Below are 24,514 nucleotides of genomic sequence, written 5' to 3'. Positions count from 1 at the left end.
TATCCCCTTTGTTTTTGTGCAGTGACTATGTTTACATCCTTCATATCTTGACAACTCTTTTCCAACACATACATATTAGTTCGTGCACATGGAAGAGGCGGACGGATTTCCCACACTTAACTTCAGCCAGTATGCAATCTGTACCTGGGGCTTTACCACAAGCAAGCTGATCAATGCTTTTTTCTACTCCATCTACAGTAGGTTCATGGTCGAGCGTTGTCAGGGTTGAAAGGTCTTCATGTACATCGAGAGAGAAGTCATGAACCACATTTTCACAACAGTAGAATTCTGAGTAATGTTCAACCCATCGCTGTTCAACTCCTTATTGTGGTCATTGATGACTTCACCTGTGGGGCATTTTAAAGGAGCGATCTTCCTCTGAACAGGCTCAAGAACTTTCCTGATGCCCCTATACACTGCTTGCATGTCACCTCAGTCAGCAGCTTTTTGGGTTCTTTTGCACAGTTGTAGCCAATAATCATTGACTACCACTCATTCTCAAATGTGGCTAAACAGAACATAGGTGATTTTTAGTTGACTACCTCACAACCAACCCTGCTTTAATGGTTGCAAAAAAAATGTAGGTGCTTAGCATCATTTGGTAACTCCGTTTTGTCTGAAAAGATCCTTAGCTACCTCAACTTCAGCTCATGAGTATGCTAAGATGTGATCCACCTATGTGCCTAACTTCTGCCTAAGGTGCACTGTGACACAAATCAGCGCTGTGAGGCACCTGGATTCTGGTCCCTACTTTTTTTGTTTTTTTGTTTGTTTTTTTTTAAATCAACCGCTGCTTAATATAAAACACATAAATAGTCTTAGCAGCAGGCAGCATTAAACAGTCTTGGAGACCTGAATTTGAACCTTGGCCTCTCTCCTCCTGGGGGAGTCCTCTCTCTTGAGAGGCTTACTTTTTATTCACTTCCATAAGTCGAACACTCTTGCTTTCAGTAAGACAATCTAGACTCTAGATTACAAGGATCAAGAGTCCTTGTAATCTAGATGATGGTCCCGTATAAAAGGTGGGCAGCAAAACCACTATCATTTTTTCCAAATGTGGGTCCTGAACTTTGTATTGAATTCACACTCAGTGAAAAATAAAACTATTTCTTATAATGATTGATAAATAACAATTTCACAAGCCAATCAAACAAATCAACCATGGGGATATATTTTTGGTGCATCAAAGATTTTGACAGCCCCTGAGTTAGACTTTCAATGTTTCCTAGAAGACAGAAAAGAAACAGCACAGTGGGGGTTTTTTGGGAGATGTAAATAATGATGGTAAGAGGAACCATTTTCAGAAAAAAGGGTACACACCATGCTCCAGCTGTAGCCTCCTACAAGGTAAATGCTGTCATCAAGAACTGCACATCCAGGTCCGCTGCGGCCTTCCAAGATAGGTGTCTGAAGAATATTCCACTGGTCACCTTTTGGATCATAGCATTCCACAAGCATGACATCAAGGTGGGAGAAACCTGCACAGAAGATTTTGAAAATAATTTAAAACAGACATCTTTGAGTTTCTTGACTGCCTTAAAAATAATATCTATTCCAAAAAAATGACTGCAGGTACCATGAAAAAGGACCTAATGAACAATGATTTTCTAATACTAAAAGGAATTTTCTAAACATACAAAAATCAGGAAATCTGGAAGTATGTTAAATACAGGTCTGAGCTGTAAAGTCTGGACCTGGATTTGAAGTTTCCAAATTTTGTGGTGAACTGGGATCCAATGTTTTGGTTTGAGACCATCTTTATTTTTCAAAAGTCTGAAAACTAACAGTAATGTTTGCAATGACAAACTTACCTGTGCCCTTACCTAGCCACCATTTAACCTTCACAATCAGACCACTGATACCTCTTAGCCCTGAAAAAAATATCATGTACTGACCCGTGACCTGCAAAACTGCCTGCAATCCCTCTGTAACAGGGAACCCCTTAACACCTGTCACTGGAAGTAAGTACAGTGCTACAGGAAGGCAGGCTATGGCATACAGCATGAAGGGAGGCTAGCTGCAAAGAGCCTGTTAGCAACCCATAGGAGGTACACACGCCATAAAGAAGCAGGCCAAAGCTATTCCCCTGCAGACTGTCGAAGTGGAAAACCCCTGAGCTTGGCCCAGGGGATCAGAGGTCAGGTGACTAGAAGTGGGTATAGAATAGGGACATATAAGCTTGGCTCCTGTGAGGGAGCCCCAGACTGTGCAGCTGAAGGAGTTCCCTGTACTAAGTGGAGAAGCAGTACTGGAGACTGGGGGGAGCCGTAAGTAGGCCTAGGAGGGCTTGAGCTGGGAGAAGCCAACAGATCTGAGTAGGTACCTGAAAAGAGCTTGGAGAAAAGCACTGCAGCTGCAACTGACCACATTTAGATTTTAATTTAGGTTGCTGTTTGAAATGTGAGGCACGGGGATGGCTGAAGGGTGGTAGGGGACTAGTGAGGGTGCTCAGGGAAGATGCTGCAGTTGACAAAGGACTGTTAAAGACTGCAGCGAGAGAGGGAGAGAGAGACAGCTGAATGTGAGGGTGGTGATTTGCGAGCCCCTAACTGAGGACTGACAGTTGGGGATAATGACAAAGCCCTAAATGGGAATATTTATTTAGGGCAAGAGCCTGGTGGACTGAACTGAGTGATGGGATGAGAGGCTGGTGGAAAGAAATGAAAGAATCGCTCTGATGGATTGGGCAGCCTCCTGAATTCAAAATACTACTGAAGGTGCAGCAGGAAAGTACAGGAAGGTACCTTGATTAGCCAGAGAGGAGAAGAGAGATGGGACTGGAGTGGCCACAAGGAGGTGCCACATCTGCTTCTAGTGGCAGGTCCCATTATACCCTCTCCATCATGGAGAATGCCTGCAGGCCAGAGAGGGTATTATCTTGCATTACTTGCCTAATATAGTTAAAGGCCTGCCCAAGACAAATGGTTCATCAGCCTACTGTGGTTTTGTACCTTGCAGTAATGAGAGGATGACTCCCTACTCTAAACAACCACATTCCCATTTGCAGCTGAGCTAACTGGAGGCAGCCTTTAGCCCACGTTGGTAGCAGGGCTCAAACTCGCATCTCTGCAGCCAAGGCAAAACCCCTTACTTGCCTTGTTACTACATTCCTCTCGACACAGGGCTCCCACACAGCTATGAATCTGTCTACTATACAAACGTACCTGGATCTCAGGTTTACATTAATGCATTATAAATATAAAACAGAGGCCCACTTTTTCCACATTCAGCCTGATTATATGGCTAAAGACTCCCGTAGTCTGCTTGCACAAGACAGGCTTACAATTCTTCAGTACCTCCTACATGCCAGCAAGGCTCTATCACCATGCTACAATCTGAATTATTCATATGTGCAACAGGGAACACTAGCATTTATTTCATAAGGCCACAATTGTGGATTTTCCACTGGTAACTGGAGAAGAAGTGAGGGACAAAAAGACAAAGATAAGGCTAATAACATCAAATCTGCTATTTTCTAATCTAATTTTTGCTGATCACTTTGTCGTCTTCGGGGCTTTGAAAAACTATTATTTCCAGTTTTCAACTGTTTCTGTTTTAGCCGTAACTTGGAACCTTCAGTGAAAAGCCAGGTGTAACTGTCACTTTCTCTCACTGCCTCCTTGAACCAACACAGTGTCACCTTAATATGCTCTGCATTGAGTTTCAGCCAGCTAATTCATCCATACACCAACTTTTACCAACTTTTCAAGTCAGGCACTCAATAATACATTAGACAGATGAGGTGATCCCTACATGTAAGAACAAGTGAACACTAATCTGACATCAGTTCTACAAAGACACTTGAGCCTGTGGAGAACACTTTAATCTCCCTGGACACTCCATCCTGACCTCAGAGTAGCTGTACTTAGACAACAAAACTTTAAAAATAAACTTGAACACGATACTGCGGAACAAGAAATCATCCACAGACTGGATTGTGTTAAGTACTGTCTACAGAGGGACTAGCGATTCTTCTTATTACCTGAATTAGCTTTTCTGACCCTTTGTGCCTAACAGTTTATTACTTTTTTGCCTCTCCCAACACTGTTCCCTCCTCCTTCCCTGTCTTTTGCATTCAAATAACTCTCTCTATTGAAACACTGCTCTGTGCATGTCCTTTTATTGTCTGATGAAAGCTCATGCAATGTAGCTCTGATTTAGTTAGTGTATAAGGTGCAACCTGTCCCACCTTCTACCTGACTTCAGACTAACATGGCTAACTATCTCTCTGTGCTCATGGATTAGAGCAAAGTGACAGAACTCTTTCATAATACTTCTGCTGTGAAGCTCCTACCCCTATCCTAAAGGCTGACATGGAGCTTGGTGAAGTGGCCTGGCAGTGATTGCATGCCACCTCTCTGCCCCTTCCTCCGTTACCCCCAATCTCTTTGCAAAACCCCTGATGACCGACTGTGGAGCCCCTGGGGTCCATGGAACACAGTTTGAAAACCACTGAATTAGTGGAAACAGAGAAGGAGAGCTGAGTACAGCAGACCATACCTTCTCATTAACCAACCCTCCTAAGGGCCCTGTGAACATAAGGGATGTGAAGAGGCACAAGCTGAAACCCTATGAAACTGCCTCACAGGTGATGAATAACTATGTAAAACTGTGGTCAGCAAGGAAAGAATGAAGCTATGCAAGGAAAGCCTTTCCAATGCTCTGGGGAGTCAACACCACTTCATTAAATTTACTAAATGTAGCTGTCAGATCTAACAGTAGACAGGATGATTTGTATGCTTGCTAGGAAGGACAGCCTCTACCTACACTAGCCTCCACTGTTGTGCCATTCCTGGGTCTACACCCAGAAAATCAAAGAGATCTGTGACATTTAGGGTGCCTATACATATGTACCGAGGCTGCTCTGATGCGCTGTAATTACAGCGAGACAGAGAAAGAAGAAAGGCAAAACTACCTCTGTTTGCTAACTGTTATTGGGGATATTTGCAACCAGCAACTTTGAAGTCTTCACATTAAACCATTTTGGAGTTATGAGTGAACAAAATAAGTTAGTATTGTTTTGAAAAAAGGGAAAACCACTCTTACTTTGGCAGCAGCTTGTTAGATTTGCCCAATAAACATTTTAAGGCTCAGTAATTTCTCTTCCTTAATAGATTAAATCTGTGACCTTTTAAGGGTAACACTGGGGACACTTTTTCCCAGTTTTAGCTAAACAGGTTACTATTATTCCATGATTTTCATAATGCCCCTCTGAAGTAAGTACTAGTTTCTTTATTTTTGGTAAATTGAGATCCAGAGAGATTAAATCATTTGTCCAAATCAAAGAATAAATTAATGGAATAGCCAGAAACAGGAGATTCATGACAACCTTTAACTGCTCTAAATGTTCTCCAAAATTTCCCATTATGAAGTACCCAAGATTTCAAGATAGCCCAAAACAATTTTCTTCTTAGGATCACTGCAAGTAAATTGCAGCCTTTTCAATATACCAAGACATAAGATTTTATATTTTTATTCTTCCCCATTAAAGAAGGGAAAGAAGATGAGAGAAGGAGAATTTGACTTGTGAAAGGGCATTTAGTGACGGGTAGCCCATAATAAGGATGCTTGCAAAATTATTAGTTTATGTCAGGAATGAATAGTTGTGATGAAATAATTTTGCATCGTTGTAAAATTTTCAAGGGGCCATAGAAAGGCAAACATAGCATGCCCAGAATCTGTCAAAGCCCTCCCTAATAAACTGCAGTATACACATGATTAGTTATGATGAGGGAAAGGCACTGCTGACACTAGAACAAAGATCCGGCTTCATGAGCGCTTTGCCATTAAGCTATCAGAGCATCCTTGCTTCTTCCCAAGCCAACAGACTCCAACCCCTCCCCCCATGCATTCACTTGCATTTCGTCTTTTTGTTAATCACAGAAAAAAAGAAGAAATATTCTCCAAAGAGCTTGTATCCCAAACAGACTGCACTTCAGAAGTCAAGATGGCAAATGTCTACTGCCACAGAGCAATTCAGCCATGATGAAAGCATTTAAGGCAACAGCGGTAGAGAGAGAAAAAATGCAATGCTTAATACAAGGTTCCATTTTTCCTAAAGTGCATTTGGTGAAACTGGAAAAGCTACCAGGGAAATAACTGTGGTCACAGTGGGCACCTGTACACGAATGTGGAGTCTGCTCTGATATGCTGTAATAGTGATTCCTATTCTGACCAAAAGACAAGGGTTGATAGATTAACTTATATTTTCTCTTGTGAAAAGAAGTAATAAAAGACTAAATGTTGCATTTTGATACTATGGACATTGACAAAAAAGTCAGTGCTAAAAGTTCAAGGCCAAATATTCAAGTATTTGTTACATATACGCATTACTCGAGTGAAGTCAATGGATAAAAGCCAATGAACACTGGTGGAAGATATGACCCTCTATTTCTAAAGCATTCAGAACCCAGTGCAGAAATACTTCTGTGAACTGTATTAAAATCTGGTAAGATGGACTCTTTTCAGTGAAACCTGTGTGCTGTTATATGTCAGTCAGAGGCATAGAAAGCTTTTCAGTGCTTGGGGCAGAGGTTTGTGCGGGGGTGGGGGGAGAGGTTGGCAGAATTATGCTGACTACTGGATAGTGGGAAGTCTGGGAAGAGGAGGAGGGGAAAATGAGCATAGTCTTATCTGCCCCAGCTTTCCTCACTTGGGGTGAAGGTGCTACTGCTGCAATTCCACCTCTCACCTCCAAATAAATAACAGGGAATGGGGCTGCATGTGTCTGGCACCAATGGCTGGGTTGTACAGGGCTGTGCCTCCTGTGACAAAGACTCTTGGGCGGAGGGAGACATAATGATGCCCAGGGCTGGTGTCCCACTTGCCCCCCTGCCAGTTATGCTATGGAACGGAGTCCCTTTCTTTACTGCTTTCCTCTACTGCAGAGGATGACACAATCTAGGAAAAAGGAGGAGAAGGGAAGAGAAAAGCATTTTCAGTCTGTGCTTCTGTTACATGAGGCTGGGTTTTTGGTTGTACCCGTGTTGGTCTAAGGACACAGGCAGGCAAGGTTCTTTGAGTAGATGTGATGTCTTTTATTAGACCGAGTAGTTGGAAAAAAATTCTTAGCAAGCTTTTGGATACAGAGAATCCAGCAGAGACTCCAGCAGAGACTCCTTATGCCTGAAGAAGGGTGACTGTGCCCAAAAGCTTGCTAAGAACTTTTTTCCAACTACTCAGTTGGTCTAATAAAAAATATCACATCTGCTCAAAGAACCTTACCTGTCTGTTACATGAGAATTTTTTTGTACTCTTTATTTTATTGTTTTGTTATTCCAACAGAAGGATGAATGGTGGCATTCTGAAGGAGTTAGTATTCAAAAGGCAACATTTACAAATTTGGCACCTAAATAAAAGTAGCTCAGTTTTTAAGTCAGCAATGTGCAGGCAGCTATTACTCTTTTGGTGTCCATCTATGACATACTTTTGAAGACTACACAGAGATGGCTCAGTCAGTTCTGCACTTGGTACTGAGGCACGTGTGCTTTTGCTTTTTACCAAAAAGACTTTGTGCTTGCTCTCTGGTCCCATGTACTATGGGACACAGAGCAATTATACTAATAAGACAGAATACTGAAAAGTGCCTAAAAGGCTTAGGAATCTCATTGAGACATAGGCTCTTTTGAACATTATACCCATAGTCAATGTCACTATTTGCTTCTTCCTTTTGTTTGTGTAGCCTTTTCATGTAGCAACAAAGTAAACTAAAAAAAATAGAAAATTGTGTTTATAAACTAATAAATATTGTCAGTGGACCCAGGGACAGGAGTCACATCTGAAACTATTTTGTGCTCATTTTCTAAATTGACAAAATGAGCAGCTTCCCTTTAACTTTAATGAGAGTTGCATGTTACTACTGAGAAAAGAATAATGGATGCCTGTGCACCAATAATTTTAATAAAAAGCTTTTAAAGAATGAAAACGAGAGACCTCAAAACTAATGAATACAGAATTAAAATTTTCAGGCCACATTTAATACTAAAAGGGGATTTTAAGACACTAGTCCTAATAGTTAATGGATGTTTTTTCATTAAATTAAGGGTTTGCTTCTGAGTGCAGCTTTGAATAAAGCTCTTTCTAACTGCACATCTTGGAAAATGATTTACAGAGGAAAATATTGCTGGTACTTTCGGGTCAAAGAATAATCTGTTTGTTTCACTGAATTCATGGTAATGACAAATTGTCCATGCTTTTGAGTAATGGAAACTCCCATTTTTATTATCTAAAGCATTCATTACTCATACATTTAATATACTATTATAATTTTAAAATAATTTGCATAAAATGTTTTTAAAATTGCTGGCTCAACCGTCCTGCTAAATTGTGTTCCAGGGTTTTTAACTTAGTTAACAATAACTATCTAACAAAAGTACCCTTTATCAGGAAACAGGATATGGAAATGTTGTTTTGCTATTAAAAGCATGACCTTTCAAATGGTTTCCTCCAATAGCATATAGTCGGTCATTCATTACAGCCAAAGCGTGGATTGCGCGCTTTGTGTTCATGTCCTGTTTTCGGGCCCAGACGTCCATGACAGGGTCATAGCAGTATAGCCAGGGGACGTATTCTCCATTGTGAACTCCCCCTACAAAATAAATATATCTTCATTAATTAGCATAAATGAAGATGTGGCCTTGCAACAAGATTTTAGCTCTAATGTTTTGTATGTAGCAGAAAGTAGAAAAAAGACATGCCTGAAATATATATTTTGCCATTATGCACTGCTCCGGCATGTGCTGCTAAAGGCTGTGGTAGGGAAGATACATAACGCCATTCATTTGTCTCTAAATTATAGCATTCGACGCTGGACAAGTAGCCAGTTTCATTTCTTCCACCGATCACATACAAGTTCTTGTCAAGCCGACATGCATAGAAACTGGCTCTCCTAGAGTATAAAACAAAATACACAAAAAAAGCCAATTAGATGCTAAAACATTTTCTGCATTTCATGCCTTGCTCTTAATAAGGGGCTGTTTCAAGTTCTAATTCAAACGGGGGTGTCCATGGATCTTAAATGTTTTGGATCATTTAAAGATTGTGTCTGGTTTTGTAATCAAATACATGTTCTGCATCAAATGAATACTTTGTTTTCAGTGTCAAAACAATTAACACACACATATCTGGTGGGGAATGCCTTTTTCCAAAGCTGTTGCTTTTTCACACCACTGAAGGATAAAAAAGGTGCTCATTAATGTTTGGGGCATTTGGTACCTTGTAAGGATATAACAACTCAGTAAGACAAAGTGAAAAATGAGGTAGATAATGTAACAATAATAAATTATCTTGACATTCACTTTCTTTATGGTCCTTCAAGGGTCATTGTTCCCAATTTACTAAGAGAACCACATCATCAAAATTTTTCTTCAATTATCATTTTTTTCCTCTTTCTGCAGTACTGCAAATAGAACAACTTTCCTTAAGCTAGCCACAGTATTATATTTCTGCCCTCTAACTCACAGAGGTCCATAACCATATAACTAGCCCTGAACAAAGTTTCTAGCTATCCGCCTGTTTTCACATAAAACTTAGGCACGTGGGAAGCTTATTAATGTTTCTGGTCAGGACTGCAGGATGACCACACTTCTATAGTTTGTTCTTCTTGCTCCTCCAAAATTAACAGTAAGTCTCTACTACTGCAATAAAACCAGAAGGTTGATAAGTATTGTGAAAATACTAGAGAAAATTGCCACTGATATTAGAAGGAGAACTATCAGGGCCAAGGTGGCAGGATCAATTCCTTTATTTGTGGCAACAAAATGAGAAAGAACACTTCAGGCCTGAGCCCCGTTAAGACTGACAATACTTTTAGGGGTCATTCTTAAAGTCTTTACTCTGGCAAAACTCCTAATGGAGTCTGAACCTAGGGAGAAGTAGGCATTTTAAAATACAGTTCTGTTACTCAGCAGGAGGCAACAGAGTTGTACCTCATAGACTAATTCAGATACCTCAGATTTCACAAGTAACAGCTTGCTTTGTCAGATGCTATTACTCAGTGAAAATGGGACACTACATCTAATGTATACATTGCGATTATAGTTTCTAATTCAAGGCATGGGGCAGGTTTTTTGAACTTGCACAGCTAACATTAGGCACTTAGGGTGTGTACAGAAGTGCTCTGGGAGGCGCGTGGGGGGGGCACCTCACCGTAGTAGCGCTGCCAGCTCTTGGGAGTGGTACCAAGCCTCCCCCCACCCTGTTCTGCTGTGGAAGGCCCTGAAGGGACGGCAGCCCACATCCACCCTCATCCCATGCACAAATCTGGGGGGGTACATGCCCCCCATGCCTCCCTGTCTGAGAGTGTGCACAGCAGTGGGAAACCAGCCTCCCCCTCCCTCTCCCTCACCTGCTGCCCCCAAATGAGCTGCCTGTGGCTCCGTCCCGCTCCCCTGCTGCACAATCCTGCCCCAGCCCTGGGCCCCATGCACTGTCCCAGCTGGGCAGCACTGCCAGTCCCAGCCCTGCCCTGCTCTCCCCCTTCCTCCTTCACCATGGGGGCCTCAATCTGTCCCCCGCCACCCCCTCCCACATAGACTTATCTGAAGCAAACTGCTCTCTATGCTGCCTGGCTGCCATGTGCATGTGTCGGCTCACATATGCATGTGCCACCCCCTGCCTCTGACTGCACTCCTCCTGCTGCCCCCAGCAGGTCACAGGCTGAGAATCAGTGGTCTACATGTACCACAGTCTTACTCACTGATTTCATGCCTAGACAGCTGTGACCTCACTAATGAAGAACTGGGTTCCTGCACTCCCTGTTCTGCTCTTCATTTTTACCTGTGTGTATACAGGTAACCTGAAATGTGCAGGATTAAGTCCTCAGTTGTGCAAGGCCTATTTCCCATAAAAATGACAATGCCATCACAGTGAACTAGGCTCACACTAACAGCAAAGGAGGATGCTGCTGAAGGTGGCTAAGGGATGCTCTCTTGAGACACTCTTGGTCTCTGCAGGAGCTGTTAAATTAAATTACTAACACTTGATTTATCAGTCAGTTGGCAAGTAGAACCTACTGACATATTACTGAGTAGCAAAGGTACATCGCATATCATTTTCATGCTATCAGGTTTCTCTCAGGTAAACTAAATATTTATAAACTAAACTATTTATAAATCTAAATATAAAATTAGCAAATTTATCAAATACTTTTTAATAAAAGAATTTAATTGTGCAAAACTGTGTATGTGATTAGACTAGTTACATAATGCCAACCATGAAGAAGGAGTTGGTGCACTGGAATTTGACCTTAGTAATATAAAACAGGTATATGTTGTTGTCTAGGACTTTCTTTAACTTTTGTCCAACCTCAGTACACAGAATCAGGTACAATTTACAGATCTGACTATTTAAGCAGAGATTTTCTTAACAGTCTTGTATGTGTACTCCTGGTTTTATCCACAGAGTGTCACTGTTAGGAGCCAAAATGAAATAGGATGCTCTACACTTCTGATTAAATGTGAATGTTTATGTAAAAGCTCCAACAACAAAGATTTAACATTTTATGGTATGAACCCATTTACCACAAAATGGTACATAGTAAATTGTTCATTGTTCTTCATTTAACTAAGTGCTGCAAACCTTATTCCATACTATAATATGCTATACCAGATTTCAGATTAGCAACTTTTCCCACAGCAAAGCAGGGAAGAGACTGGCTACTCTTGGAACAAAAGTTATACTGGATTACTACTGTGGATCAGAATATGAGTCCATCTGCTAGTCCCACATTCTACCTCTTGCCATAGCCAATACTTGATGCTTCAGTGGATTGTGAAAAGCCCCCATAATGAACTCAGCTGAATTTTATAATGCTGCACATGTGAAAGGGGGAAGACATTTTCCCTGATTCCCACAGGCATTGAATTTATACCCTGAAACATGAAATGTGATGACTAAACTTAGCTTTAAAGCTATCACTGTTATTACTGGACATAACAATGCCCGGATCTTGTTAAAGGGACACTGAGAATATGATTTGTTTTAAACGAAAATTTTTTCCATTTATGCTATTAATAAAGGTTAGATTAAAATAAGACAAGATTATTTTCTTTATGTCTATTTATTGAGTTTTCTCATTAAATTCACTTTGGACAGTTAAATTAGGTTGGTCTGCTTCTAGACTATTTCATTTTCTTTGCACTGGCACAATGAAGTATTTTTTAGTTAAAAATATTGCAGAAGAATCTCAAAATGAAACACTTTAATTAATTTTTAAAAATTACTAGAAAAGGCTTTGATGTTCACCAGGCTTTGGTCACACTTAGTTCAAAGTTGAAACTACCCAGGTACAGAAATGCTAATTGACTTGTACTTTTAGCAATAGTGCATTCCATTAATCCAGAGATTTCATAGATTTAATAGATTTCATAGACATTAGGAGCTGGAAGGGACCTAGTGAGATCATCGAATCCAGCCCCCTGCCAGAGGCAGGAAGTCCACAGGGATCAAATGATCCCAGCAAGATAACCATCCAAACACCTTTTGAATGAGTCCAGAGTAGGTGCTTACTAGGGCTGTGCAAAGCTTCAATAGCCAATTTGATCTGGAGGAGATTTGGCCTGATTTGGGGACAGAATCTCTGAATCCAAATTGAATCAGGAGACCAATTAAAAGCTCTGAATCCATTTGGAAAGACTTTGGAAAAGGTTCTGCCGATTTGGAGATTCAGCCATAGACTAAAACAGGCAGCTGACAGCTGCCTCCAGCTGGTAAGTCTGTTGGAGTTGGGGGAGGGGGGAGGGAAGGGACATGGGGGAGGCAGGGATTGGGGCTGGAGCTGCCCAGCCAGGGCAGAGGACACAGGACTGGGGGGTGGGGGGGTATGGGATACAGGTATGGCAGTGCTCAGAGCAGGGGCTCGGTTCAGCTGCCACTTGCTCAACTGGGCTGGGGCAGGGCGGGGGGGAGGCGGGAGGCAGGCTGTTGGTAAGGCTTGCTCTGGATGGAAGGGGGCAAGTGGCAGCAGGGCATAGCCCCCACTCCCAGCACTGCCACACCCGCATCCTGTGCCCCCCTGCATGGGCTGGCAAGTAGTGGCAGTGCTTGCCCCTCCTTGCAAGCAGCAACAGCACCTGCCCTGCCTGTGCTGGCTGACAAGTGCTGGCAGACCAGAGTACCTGCTTCCAGAGCTGATGCAGGTACTCAGCATTGGGAGTGGGGGCTCTGCCCTGCCACCACTTGCCCAGCCAGCATGGGGGGGAGGGAGGCATAATGCAGGTGTGGCTCACTCTGGGCAGAAGGGGGCAAGCAGCAGCATGGCATAGCCCCTGCTCCCAGCGCTGCCACACCCACATCAGTGCTAAGAGCAGGGGTTCTGCCCTGCCACCACTTGCCAGCCGGCGCAGAGGGGCACAGGATGTGGGAGCACCAGCGCTGGGAGCGGAGGCTGTGCCCTGCTGCTGTTTGCCCCCTTCCGGCTGGAGCAAGCTGTGCCCGCATCCCGCCCCCCTCCCCGAGTAACATGTCCCCCCCACCCCAGCTGGGCAGCTTGTCTCATCCCTAGCCCCAATCCCTCTCTCCCCCATGCCCCTTTCCTCCCCACTCCCCCAACCCCAACAGACTTACCAGCTGGAGGCAGCTGTGTCAGCTGCCTGTTTAGTCTATGGCTGAATCTCCGAAGCAGTGCCAAGTGTTTTGGATCTGATTCGGCTGAACTGAACCACTGTCCTCCCAATCAGCTGAATCCAAAGCGAATACTTGCCGCTTTGCACAGGCCTAGTGCTTGCACTACCTCTGGGGGGGAAGTCTGTTCCAGACCTTGGACACTCGAACTGTAAAGAAGTTTTTCCTTATATTGAATCTGAATAGGCCTTCTAGAAGTTTGTGGCCCTTGGGGAGCCCTGGTGAACAAGTGTTCTCCCAGATCCTGATGCACCCCCCTTATATACTTATAGGCAGCCACCAAGTCCCCCCTGAGCCTTCTCTTCACCAGGCTGAAGATTTCCATGTCCCTCAGCCTTTCCTTATAAGGCTTGCTCTCTTGGCCTTTGATCATACAGGTGGCTCTCCTCTGGACTCTCTTGAGCTTATCCACATCCCTTCTGAAGTGGGGGGGCCCAAAACTGGACTCAATACTCTAGCTGCGGCCTCACTAAGGTCAAGTAAAGCAGGTGGATGACGTTCTTGGTTTTGCTTGAGATGCATCAATGGATGCCTGCCAGAGTTTGGTTTGCGTTGATGGCCGTCTTGTGATCAATCAAGACCCCTAAGTCTCTTTCGATCGTGGTGCTACCAAGTGTAACACCGCTGAGCCTATAAGTATGTTGCTGTTTTTTTCTCCCAAGGTGGAGTACCCTGCATTTATCTACATTGAGTGCCATCAGGTTTTGGTCTGCCCACTTCACAAGCGTGTCCAGGTCAGCCTGTATCCCCAGTCTATCCTCCAGCATGACCACCTTCCCCTATAGTTTAGTGTCATCCATGAACTTTGCCAGTCTGCATCTGATGCCCGAATCCAGATCATTAATAAAGATATTGACGAGTACTGGCCTGAGCAATGAACCCTGGGGCACTCCACTGGTAACCCTGCACCATGTTGATTTGTTCCTATTAACTAGTACCTTTTGGGTCCGACATCAGAGCCATTTCCCTAGGCACCGGACCATGAGATGGTTGAGGCCACAGTTCCACAACCTGGTCATGAGGACATCATAGGAAACCAAGTTAAAAGCCTTCCTGAAATCCAGATGAATAACGTGAACAGTGTCTCCCTTGTCCAGGCAATGCTTGCTCATATAAGGATGTAGTCTTTCGTGCCTTTCCCCTTAACATCGCATATGTGGGTTCTTCTTGAACCTCACCGTGGCTCCTAGGACAGCACGGCCTGACTACTGGGGTGACTTCGGGTTGGTACCCCAGAGGTCTCGCCTCCCACATCTTTGATGATGGTCATTGTTGTATCAGGAGAACAATGTTTGGTCCTGCCTCCCCTGGCGCCTTCCCTTGGTCATTCCCGTTTTTCCTTCTTCTGGTAAGTTTTTTCCACAAAGGAGATGAGGTTGGTCAGGAAAGACCTTCCAATAATAAAACCATGTTGGCTGGCCTTCAGTAAGTTGACTTCCATTTGCCTGTTGCAGATGGATCTCTTGATAATTTTCTTCAAGATCTTTCCAGGGATGGATATCAGACTGATGGGTCTTTAATTTTCTGGATCTTCCTCGCTCCCTTTCTTGAAGATTGGGACCACGTTGGCTCTTTTCCAGTCTTCCGATACATCACCCAAGCACCATGAGCTTTCAAATACCTTGGCCATAGGGCATGCTATGATGTCCTCCAGCTCTTTTAAGACTCTCGGGTGCAATCTGTCTGGGCCCGTGGACCTATGAATGTCAAGCCTCTTGAACTGTTCTCTCACTTGATCTATGTCAATTGTGGATTCATCTCCCGATCCCTGGATACTTTGCATCCTGTCTGACAGTGTGACCCCCTTGGGTGGGTGGAAAACTGATGCAAAGTAATCATTTACAAGACTGGCCTTTTCTTGGGTGTCAGACATCAGCTGCCCCATTTGATCTTGCAGGGGGGCAATGTTGCTTTTGTTCTTCCTCCGACTTCCCACATATCTGAAGAATGACTTTTTGTTATCCTTGATTCCGGTGGTTACCCTGAGTTCGGTTACTGCTTTGGCTTTTCTGGACTGCTCCCTACAGGTATGGGCTAGTGCTGAGTATTCCACCTTGGTGATGATTCCAGTTTTCCATCTGGTGTAGGCTTCTCTTTTAAGTTTCAGGAGACCCAGAAGTTCTCTGTTGAGCCAAGAGGCCTTCCCTGCCCTTTGACTGCATTTCCTGTGGGACAGGATGGACTTCCCTTGTGCTTTGATGATTGAGTTCTTTAGGAACAACCATTCCTCATGGACTCCCCTTCCTAGAGGGCAATGGTCCCTTAGTGCCTGACTGACCAGTCTCTTGAGTTTGTGAAAGTCAGCCTTCCTAAAGTTGAGGATTTCTGTTTTACTAAAGGATTTGTGCACCCCTGTGTTGGACAGAGAAAGTAATCAGATATATCTGCTAGAAAGGTATTTCCTTTTATTGGAGTTAATAGCCTAATTAGGCTGCTCTTGAAGAAGTGTCTCAGAGTACTGATTTACTATCTAGTTCAGAGGTTGGCAAGTATTTTAGCTAGAGGGCCACTTAATGAGTTTTGGTGAGTTGTAAAGGGCCACAAGGGTAGCCCTGCCCCTTGACAGGTGCCCCACCCTCTGGTTGCAATCTTGGGGCCAGAAGTCCCACCCCTGACTTCTACCACCAGAAGTCCATCCCCTTGTGCCCTCCCAGAAGCACTCCTTTTGGGAGCGGAGGGTTGGCATCTTGGAACCAGAAAAAAACCAAATCATATACTAAAGGTCAAACAACTACTATAACATATTTTAATTTTATTTAAAAAAATATTTTTGTCATGATTTGTGTTTGCATAATGTATATAGAGATGATTGCATAATAACTCAAAAATAAAGTCTTACTCTTGTATATTGTGTGTGGGGGTGTGGTTGGGTGTGTGTGTATGGCGGGGTGTGGGGATGCTTGTGAGACGGCTGTGTGTGCAGGGAGGGCAATAGGGTATGTTGTGGGATGTATATGTAAGTGGGTTGTGGGGGTAGGGTATAAGTGTGTGCCATATGTAGGAGGATGGGGGGGTGTAGGGATCCCCCAAAAACCACCCCCCCATAGTACACAGCCCCTGCCACCAGCAGCAGCAGCAGGTGGCAGGTGCTCGGGGTGCTCATGTCCTGCACAGGTACTACTGCCCGGCGGCCCATGGCTCTGACTAGTGCAGCACCTGGTGGCAAGGAGCGCAGCCAGGCCAGCCTGCCTCAAGCACATGGGGTTCTGTGCAGCGCACATGCAGCTCATGGGAAGCCCCGCACAATGGAACCAGCAGCCTTCCCCGCCCCCTGCTGTGCAGGTCCCAGGACTCCACTGGGAAGCAGGACTCTCCTCCACTTTCCGTGGAGTCCTGGGATCTGCACAGCACGGGGTGAGGAAGGCAGGTGGTTCCTTTGCATGCAGGTTCCCTTGGTGGTGTGTGAGTACCAGGAGCTGTGTGTGCACCACAGGGAGCCCTGAATGATAGAGGCTGGCCAGCCTGGCTGTGCTCCTTGCCACCATGTACAGTGGTGCCACTGGCAGTGGGGGCTGTGCACCATGGGTGGGGAGGGTGAAGAGGGTCCCAACACCCCCTCACCCTCCCTCATACCCACACCCTGCCCAGCTGAGCTCCACACTCCTACCGCCCCCCTGGGTGCGGGCTGCACACTGCTGCTATCCCTACACTCCACACTCCCAGCCAGCTGCAGCTCCCCCTCTCCTCTCTCCCACTGCTTCCCTACCCAGTGCCCAGAGTAAGCGGGACAATAGGGAAGCTGAGCAGATCCCCTGGAAGATGCAGCAAGGCTGCAGCAGTGGCAGCAGGAGCCCCAGCTGGAAGCTATGTGCTGCCTGGGCTGGGCCCTTCCATCCATGAGGGTGGGAGGTGAGGTGTGTAGGCTGCAGGGTACACTATAATTAATTGCTGGGTACCCTATAATTAATTGGTGGGTGCCCACAGGGCAGATAAATTAGTCTGGTGGGCTGGATCTGGCCTATGGGCTGTATTTTGCCCACCCTGATCAACTTAATTAGTATTTTTACTAAAGAGCTATACTTGAAAGTACTAAGTATTATCACAGGCAAATAGTTTTGAAATGATCTTTGCACAGAAAAATTCTCAGTAAAACAAAACAAAGTGTGCACCCCTCCATACCACTGAATCTAAAATTGGAATGATTAAATATTTCAATATTTTCCTTATAACTCAGAAAATGAAATCAGTCTAATACAGATTTTAGCATTGGAGATAAAAGTTTATCCATCCAAATTTCATACAGATTTTTAATTTAAGAATATACCGCCTGTGCATGCAACTGGCAGTTACCTGACAGACATTTTAAAGATGCCATTATAGTTTGTCAGGCTAATTATCTACAGACTATAATCCTTAAGTAGATCTTGACTTGATGGGCTACAATGATTCAGAAGGATCCATTAAATAGTCTGTCTTGTCAATGGTGTCTGCATTATTCCAGGAGAGAGAGGACTTGATCCTGTACTCCTTATTTGGAAAGACAAAGCTTATTGACTAACAGGCATTTGCCTGAATAAGGCACTGAGGATCAGATGGCATAACAGCTCTTTAATCAGGTGTGTTATCTGTTAATTATTGTCTTGACAGACCTTCTAGCACTTTTTAAGCAAGTCATTATAGCCTAGCAAGAAAAAAAAATAACTCCTGATGACATTTTTTCCATCACTGGATGATCCCTCAAAAAAACTTACTTTTGTATTCTGGTTACTATTCTGAAGGAGCCTGTGGAATTTTTACACTCCACCATTTGGGTCAACAGTAAAGGAGTCATTTTCTAGGTGTGTTGAAGAGATTCATCAAATCTAAACCCTTTTTCGTTTCTGAAGGGTTCAGAATTAAACTCCTATAAACAAACTGTCTCATCTTTTCTGGTTATAGTTCAGATATAACTAAATCCCCACAAGATTTCCAATCTTTTTCGTCAGATATCACAAGAACAATTCATCAAAATTTCATCACAACTAAATCCAAACCCAAATCTTAGCCCCAAAACAGAATTTACCTCAGATGTAACCCCATATCTAGTACAGATTTAAATTTCACCTTCTTGGATCATCTCTCTCTTCTCTATCACAATCACATAGAGTGCTGCTGAGAATCTCCAGGAATACTCTGTTTCAGACACTCCACAAAGTTAAGGTTATACTCAAACATATATTAACATTAACCTTCTCCATGTTTCCTACCATTACAAAACTGGCCAGCCCCCTACTATTGTCTCCCTGCTCCCACCCAATGCTTTCCTATTTTGAGTTTTGAGAAGGCTTTTCCCTAATCCAAAGCTTATTTGATCAATCAAAAATCAGTCACACGTGCTGTTCTTAAGTCTGGGTAGTCATATGAGAGAGGATATTGTAACCATACTCTTCTCAGGAGTTTTGTTCCCAGGTATTTATAATGCTTAGTGAAGAGCAAAGTCATCCCTAGGAGTGGGCAGGGCATATCAGCCATGCGGGGCCGAGGGGGCGAGCGGCTGGAGTGCGGAGCCGGGGGATGAGGGGGAGCGAGCAGCCAGAGCACAGAACTAGTGGTGCACAATGGCCATGGCGGGGCCTGTACGGTACTGTCCATGGGGACCCCCAAAGCACAGGGTCCAAGGCAGTTGCTCCAATTCCACCCCCCACCCAGGGACGGCCCTGGCAAAGAGATAGATCAAGCTCACTACCAAAGTTTCAGATTCCCCAAGAATATGTTGCCAGCTTCCAGGTCACTGATAATGACCTCCATATATCTATTCACTTAAAAGGAATGCCTAGAGCGCTGGGCATTTCTAGTTTTGCTTAGTCTATATACCCCATCACAGAACTGTAAGCTGTTTTATCATCACATATAATTCCCAGAAGCAAAACCCTTTTAAAAGGAAAGCTTGTAAAGAGGTATACAAATAAATTAAGGTTCTTAACACAGGGGTGGGCAAAGTAGTGCCCACGGGCCAGATCTGGCCTGCCAAGTGATTCTATCTGGCCGATGGTGGGTCCCTCAGTTTCACCTGGCCCAGACGCAGGAGGCTGCCCCTGGGCATGGAGGTACCACTTGGTGCATAGCACAGCCCTCCCTATACCTGTGCACAGCTCTCAAGTACTTGGGGGCTGTAGTCTGTGGGGCTGAGTGGCACGGTGACAGGGCAGGGGCAATGCAGCAGCCAGACTCGCCTTCCTGGCAGCCCCTGCAGTGGCAGCTTGTTCTTGCCCCTGCAGTGGCAGCTTGTTCTTGCCCTGACACTCCAGGTACCACTGCCAGTGTCTTTGCTGCCACTGCTGGACCTGGCCCCACTGCCCAGGCATCCTGACCCATTTGCCCCACACCCACCACTGGGGGCACTAACACAGTGGGCGAGCAGGTGGGCAGTGTCTCCATGGACACTGTGGGTAGGGCACACTAGGCCAGGCAGATGGGATGGGGCCATGGGCAGATGGGACTGGAGCTGGGGCAGGACTGCAGGGCAGCGACAGTGCAGGGCCAGGGCCAGTGTACCAGCGCCCTTCACAGGGATGCACAGGGAGTGGACTGTGGGTCTGCCTCAGGCCTGTGCTGCCACCGCCTGCAGCCCCATTACATCCACCAGGCTGAGCAAACCCTGCCTATGGGGATCCCAGGCCTGTTTCCATGGAGAGCCCACCTACCTACCTGCTCACCTGCTCCATCTGGTGCCCCTGACAGTAGGTGTGGGGCAGACAAGCCTGGGGGTGGATAGGATCAATTTGCATTCCCCACCCCACCATGTCAGCCAGTGTAAATAGCCATGAAGGGGTAAGCACCCTCCCCAGCCCTCAACAGCTCACTAAAACTCCTTAAGTGACCCTCCGGTCCAAATAATTGCCCATCCCTGCCTTAAACAGAACACTGCTTTTCTAAGTAAAAAAAAAAACCAAAAACAGGAAAAAGATGCCCAAGTATTTGTAAATATGGAAATGTAGAGCTAAGGTAGTCCAGATCAGTCTTAGATCTATCACAGTATTCCTGACAACTACAAAGGTAAATCCTGTATATGGATATGACATGTAGACCATATCACCACTGGACAGTATCCTCAATTGTCAACCCTGCCCCACTGTGTCCCTCATCATGGGGGCTCGCTTTGCCTTTCCCCACCCTACCTATGTGCCCTCCTCCCCATAGATTTACTTGCAGGCAGCTGCGAGAGCCGCTTTCCAGGGGGCACCACGTGCATGTGTGCACACGTGCACATGCATGTACTGCCCCCTGCGTCCTGCTCCCCCCAGCCTGCTCCCCCCAGAATTCTGCCAGGCTGCAAGGGGAAACCTGTGGTTTCTCTTCTTTTTCTTCTTTAAAGGAGAAAATTTGAGTTTTTCCATGGCAACTGGAAAACCCGGATCCTTGCTTATATCTCACTGGGCCTGCTTCTGTGCTAGTGCCAAAGCCACTCCTCATACAAAATGAAAGTATGAACTGAATGCTGCTCTAATCTGTATCGGCTGCCATAGTTTCTGGAAGACCACACAAAGACCACTGAGGTGCAGGATACCTTTGCATTGCTGGAGCGGTAGAAAAATTCCTCCTTGTGGGGACTAACTGGCACATGAAGGTTTCAGTTGCTTATAACAGACACTTGACAGTAATCATCAGGTGTCTACTGCATATTCTATGTGCCATTTGGCTCAGGGAACATGACAGAATATATATCTGCACCATCCTGTAATCACTACTGAGACAATTCTCCCAGCATAAAGTCAATGGATATTTTGCATGTGTTGACATTTCAGAACTTGGCCCCCAGAAATTTGAATTTAGAATGTTTCAGTAAAGTTAGGAGTATAAAGAACAGCATCAGCCCACTGAGCCTGTATCTTCAGCTCTTTATTGATGTTTTAGGATTCCCTTCTTCCAAAACTAAGCTAATCCTCAGCTCCTTTTAGGACAACATAACAAATACTTAAATGTAGTAGGTTTTTACCTCTCTTGCATCGGTGGGAGTTGTATCCAGCTGTTAAACCTGGGATCGTATCGGCTGACAAAGTTTGTACTGTGTTTCCCTGCAAAGATAGATTATTTTGATAGTGGTTTATTTCATGTATTTAGCATCACTATTGTAAAAGCTGCTATTATATTTTACAAGTTGGCAGATTTTACGATGGGTTCATCTTTATAATACTAAATAATCTCAGTATATGTACAATGATAATTCAAGTAATTGGGTACTACAGTATTTGGTTTAGCAAGTGTCAATGGCATAAGTAAGAATGTGTAAAGATTCTTCTTCCTCTCTGTAATATGAAGTTCGAGACCGGTATTTAAAATAGATGTCCCAGTGTTTTCAACTCTGCCATAAATCATTACACAATACCAAGTTCTACCCCAAGAAGGGGCTTCTCCATGACATCTTTATGCCTGGAGGATTTTGTGGCAGGTTGAAAAATCATAGGTAGAACCTGTACTTTTTCCTCCCCACTTCATTTCTATTTGAAGCAGTGTAAAAGTTTTGCTTAAATATCAGGACCTACACAAACCATAAGCATAAACTGTACAGCCTTTACATTAAGTTTATTCTATCTTCCTCTGATATAAGTTAGTAGGAGGTATACTTGTGCACTGAGGGGAGAATATACTCCCAGAGTCTTATTCAATGTGTGTTAGCTAAAAATGGGAAACATGAGCAACATAAGCCAGTTAACTAGCTTATCCCTGCTGTCAAGCCCCAGAATTGTATTAATGTTTTCATGATATTAAGACTGCAAATTATTTTACGTGCAGATTGACAACAAAGCAAGAAGACTGAAGCAAAGAGTACATGGCAATTTCTGTGTAACACCTGAGACTTCAACACGTGAGGGTCTCTGAAAAAGAAACCTTTGTTTATGTATGTGTGACTAAAAAATTGAATTAGAGGCTCCAAAAGACAGCAGAATAACCCAGCCACGTATGTCACCGTTATGTAAACGGTCAGCGGATATTGTACAGGGCAAATATTTTACATTGTCAAAACATCTGTAGTGTTGGCACCCTCTGCCACACACCTATGTACACATGCCACAAGCTAAGTTAGTAAAATAGTTGGATCATACATAAGAAAAAAATATATACTCAGAGAGTTTTTATTCAAAATACTTAAGGTCACATTCTACATAGAAATATGTTGATGACTCCTGAAAGCAATCTTATTTTCTCTACTGCATATGAGCATGCTGCTTGCTGAAAGAATTGGGGTAGGCAGCTGCTGAATAGTACAGTAGTTTCTATCAGATCCAGGTCTTTAGGTCCTTTAGGATGAGGTCCTCTTGGGCCAGGCAACATCTTAACTCACTGATTTCAGAAAGGCCAGGAATTTACCTATTGTCTCTCCCTCAGTCCCTACAAGCTATGAAGAAAAAAAGCAGATGCAATTTAGGGGCAACAATGCAACAGTCAGGAAAAATACCAGGGCAGGGGCGGGTCCATGTCATATTAGTTCCAGTTTTCTTTTTTTAGTTTATTTATTTATATATTCAATGCAACAAGAGAATAGAAATATAGCATGTCCATACATGAGCGCAAAGACTACTCTAATACACTGTAATTACAGTGCGTTGGAGCAGACTCAATTAATCAACTCTGCTGGAATGTGGTAATTACCGTGCTTCAGCTAACCTCCATGTCTCATGTATCAGCATCCCCAGGCTTCAAAATGGCCTTGGAGAGGCTTTATCTAAAGCTGGTCAAAGAGCTTTAGATAAAGCACCCTCGCCACCATTTTGAAGCATGGAGATGCTTATACACAAGATGCTGCAGGTACTCTAATTCAAACGTCCCTCGCCCCCTCCCCACCCTCCTCCAGCACTGATCTATAGACACCTATAGACCAGTGCCTAGTAGATACTGAATACAAGCATCAGTTTCCATTTTGGATGCTTCTAATACTGCTATAAATATTACAAACCAAAGACCTCTTCATTTGCTGTGTCCTTAGAGCTTTTTAATGGTATTATGGTGGTGGAAGGGATGTAGCCTAGCTGAGGGGCAGCTGAGTGGAACCAAGAAGGGTCACCCCACCTCCCAGTTCCTACTTGTCCCAGTCCCCCAGGGAGCGACGCAACTGGAGCCACCTGGCGCGTGAGACGGGGAGAGGGGGCACCATTCTCATCTCCTTCTATGACCAGGTGACATATCACCTGGATAAGGGAGAGCAGATTGATGTCATATATCTTGATTTTTAAAAAGCCTTCGATCTGGTATCCCATGATCATCTCATAGAAAAACTGGCCAACTGTGGCCTCAGCTACATCACAGTCCGATGGCTGGGGAATTGGCTCTGAGGTCGAACCCAGAGAGTGGTAGTTGACAGAAGTAAATCATCGTGGTGCACCGTGACCAGTGGGTCCCCTAAAGTTTGTCCTTGGGCCTATACTCTTGAACATCCTTATTGATGATGTGGACATTGGTATCAGAAGTGGACTGGTCAAGTTCGCTGATGACACCAAACTTTGGGGTATAGCGTCCACACCCGAGGACAGGATGATGATCCAGGCTGACCCTGACAGTCTCAGAAAATGGGCAGATGAAAACCTGATGGCATTCAACCACCATATATATTCAATGGTAATCCCAACAACATTTCCAGGCCTCCTTTGTAGCTGATTCCAAATAGCCATTAGAGGAGGTAGCAGTGAGAAATTGCCCCCCCCCCCCCCCCATGATCTCTGGGTGGAGGAGGACCCCAAAGATCATTGTGAAGGGTCCATGGATTCTTTATAGAAATTTTACAGGATCTGTAAGTTATCTCCTGGTTTGGTGGCTTATGCCAATAGTTGCCAGGTTTTTCCCAATGTAAAGGGAGTACCTCTCCAATTAACAAAAAACAGCTTTAAAGTTCTCATTTTGATTCACATGAAAAGCACTCATGAAATTCTCACTTATAAATGCAGTCTCTTTAGTACTCTGGCAGGTCAATTACAGTCAC

At 44.3% G+C, this 24,514-nt stretch overlaps 1 protein-coding gene across 4 annotated transcripts in view; it reads right to left on the bottom strand.

Moving 5' to 3' along the window:
* The window catches only part of KLHL14 (kelch like family member 14), a 99,907-nt gene that overhangs the window by 5,444 nt on the left and 69,949 nt on the right, over positions 1–24,514 (bottom strand). For all 4 annotated transcript variants that reach the window (XM_019498625.2, XM_019498623.2, XM_019498624.2 and 1 more), the window contains 4 exons: positions 21,536–21,614; positions 8,697–8,887; positions 8,429–8,587; positions 1,321–1,478 (listed from right to left, as the gene is read on the bottom strand). In XM_019498625.2, coding sequence (XP_019354170.1) covers positions 1,321–1,478; positions 8,429–8,587; positions 8,697–8,887; positions 21,536–21,614 — 587 coding nt within the window. The remainder of the gene's footprint in view (positions 1–1,320; positions 1,479–8,428; positions 8,588–8,696; positions 8,888–21,535; positions 21,615–24,514) is intronic.

The sequence above is a fragment of the Alligator mississippiensis genome, chromosome 3, assembly GCF_030867095.1.
Source record: "Alligator mississippiensis isolate rAllMis1 chromosome 3, rAllMis1, whole genome shotgun sequence".
Lineage (NCBI taxonomy): Eukaryota > Metazoa > Chordata > Crocodylia > Alligatoridae > Alligator > Alligator mississippiensis.
This window is presented reverse-complemented; position numbering and strand designations above follow the sequence as displayed.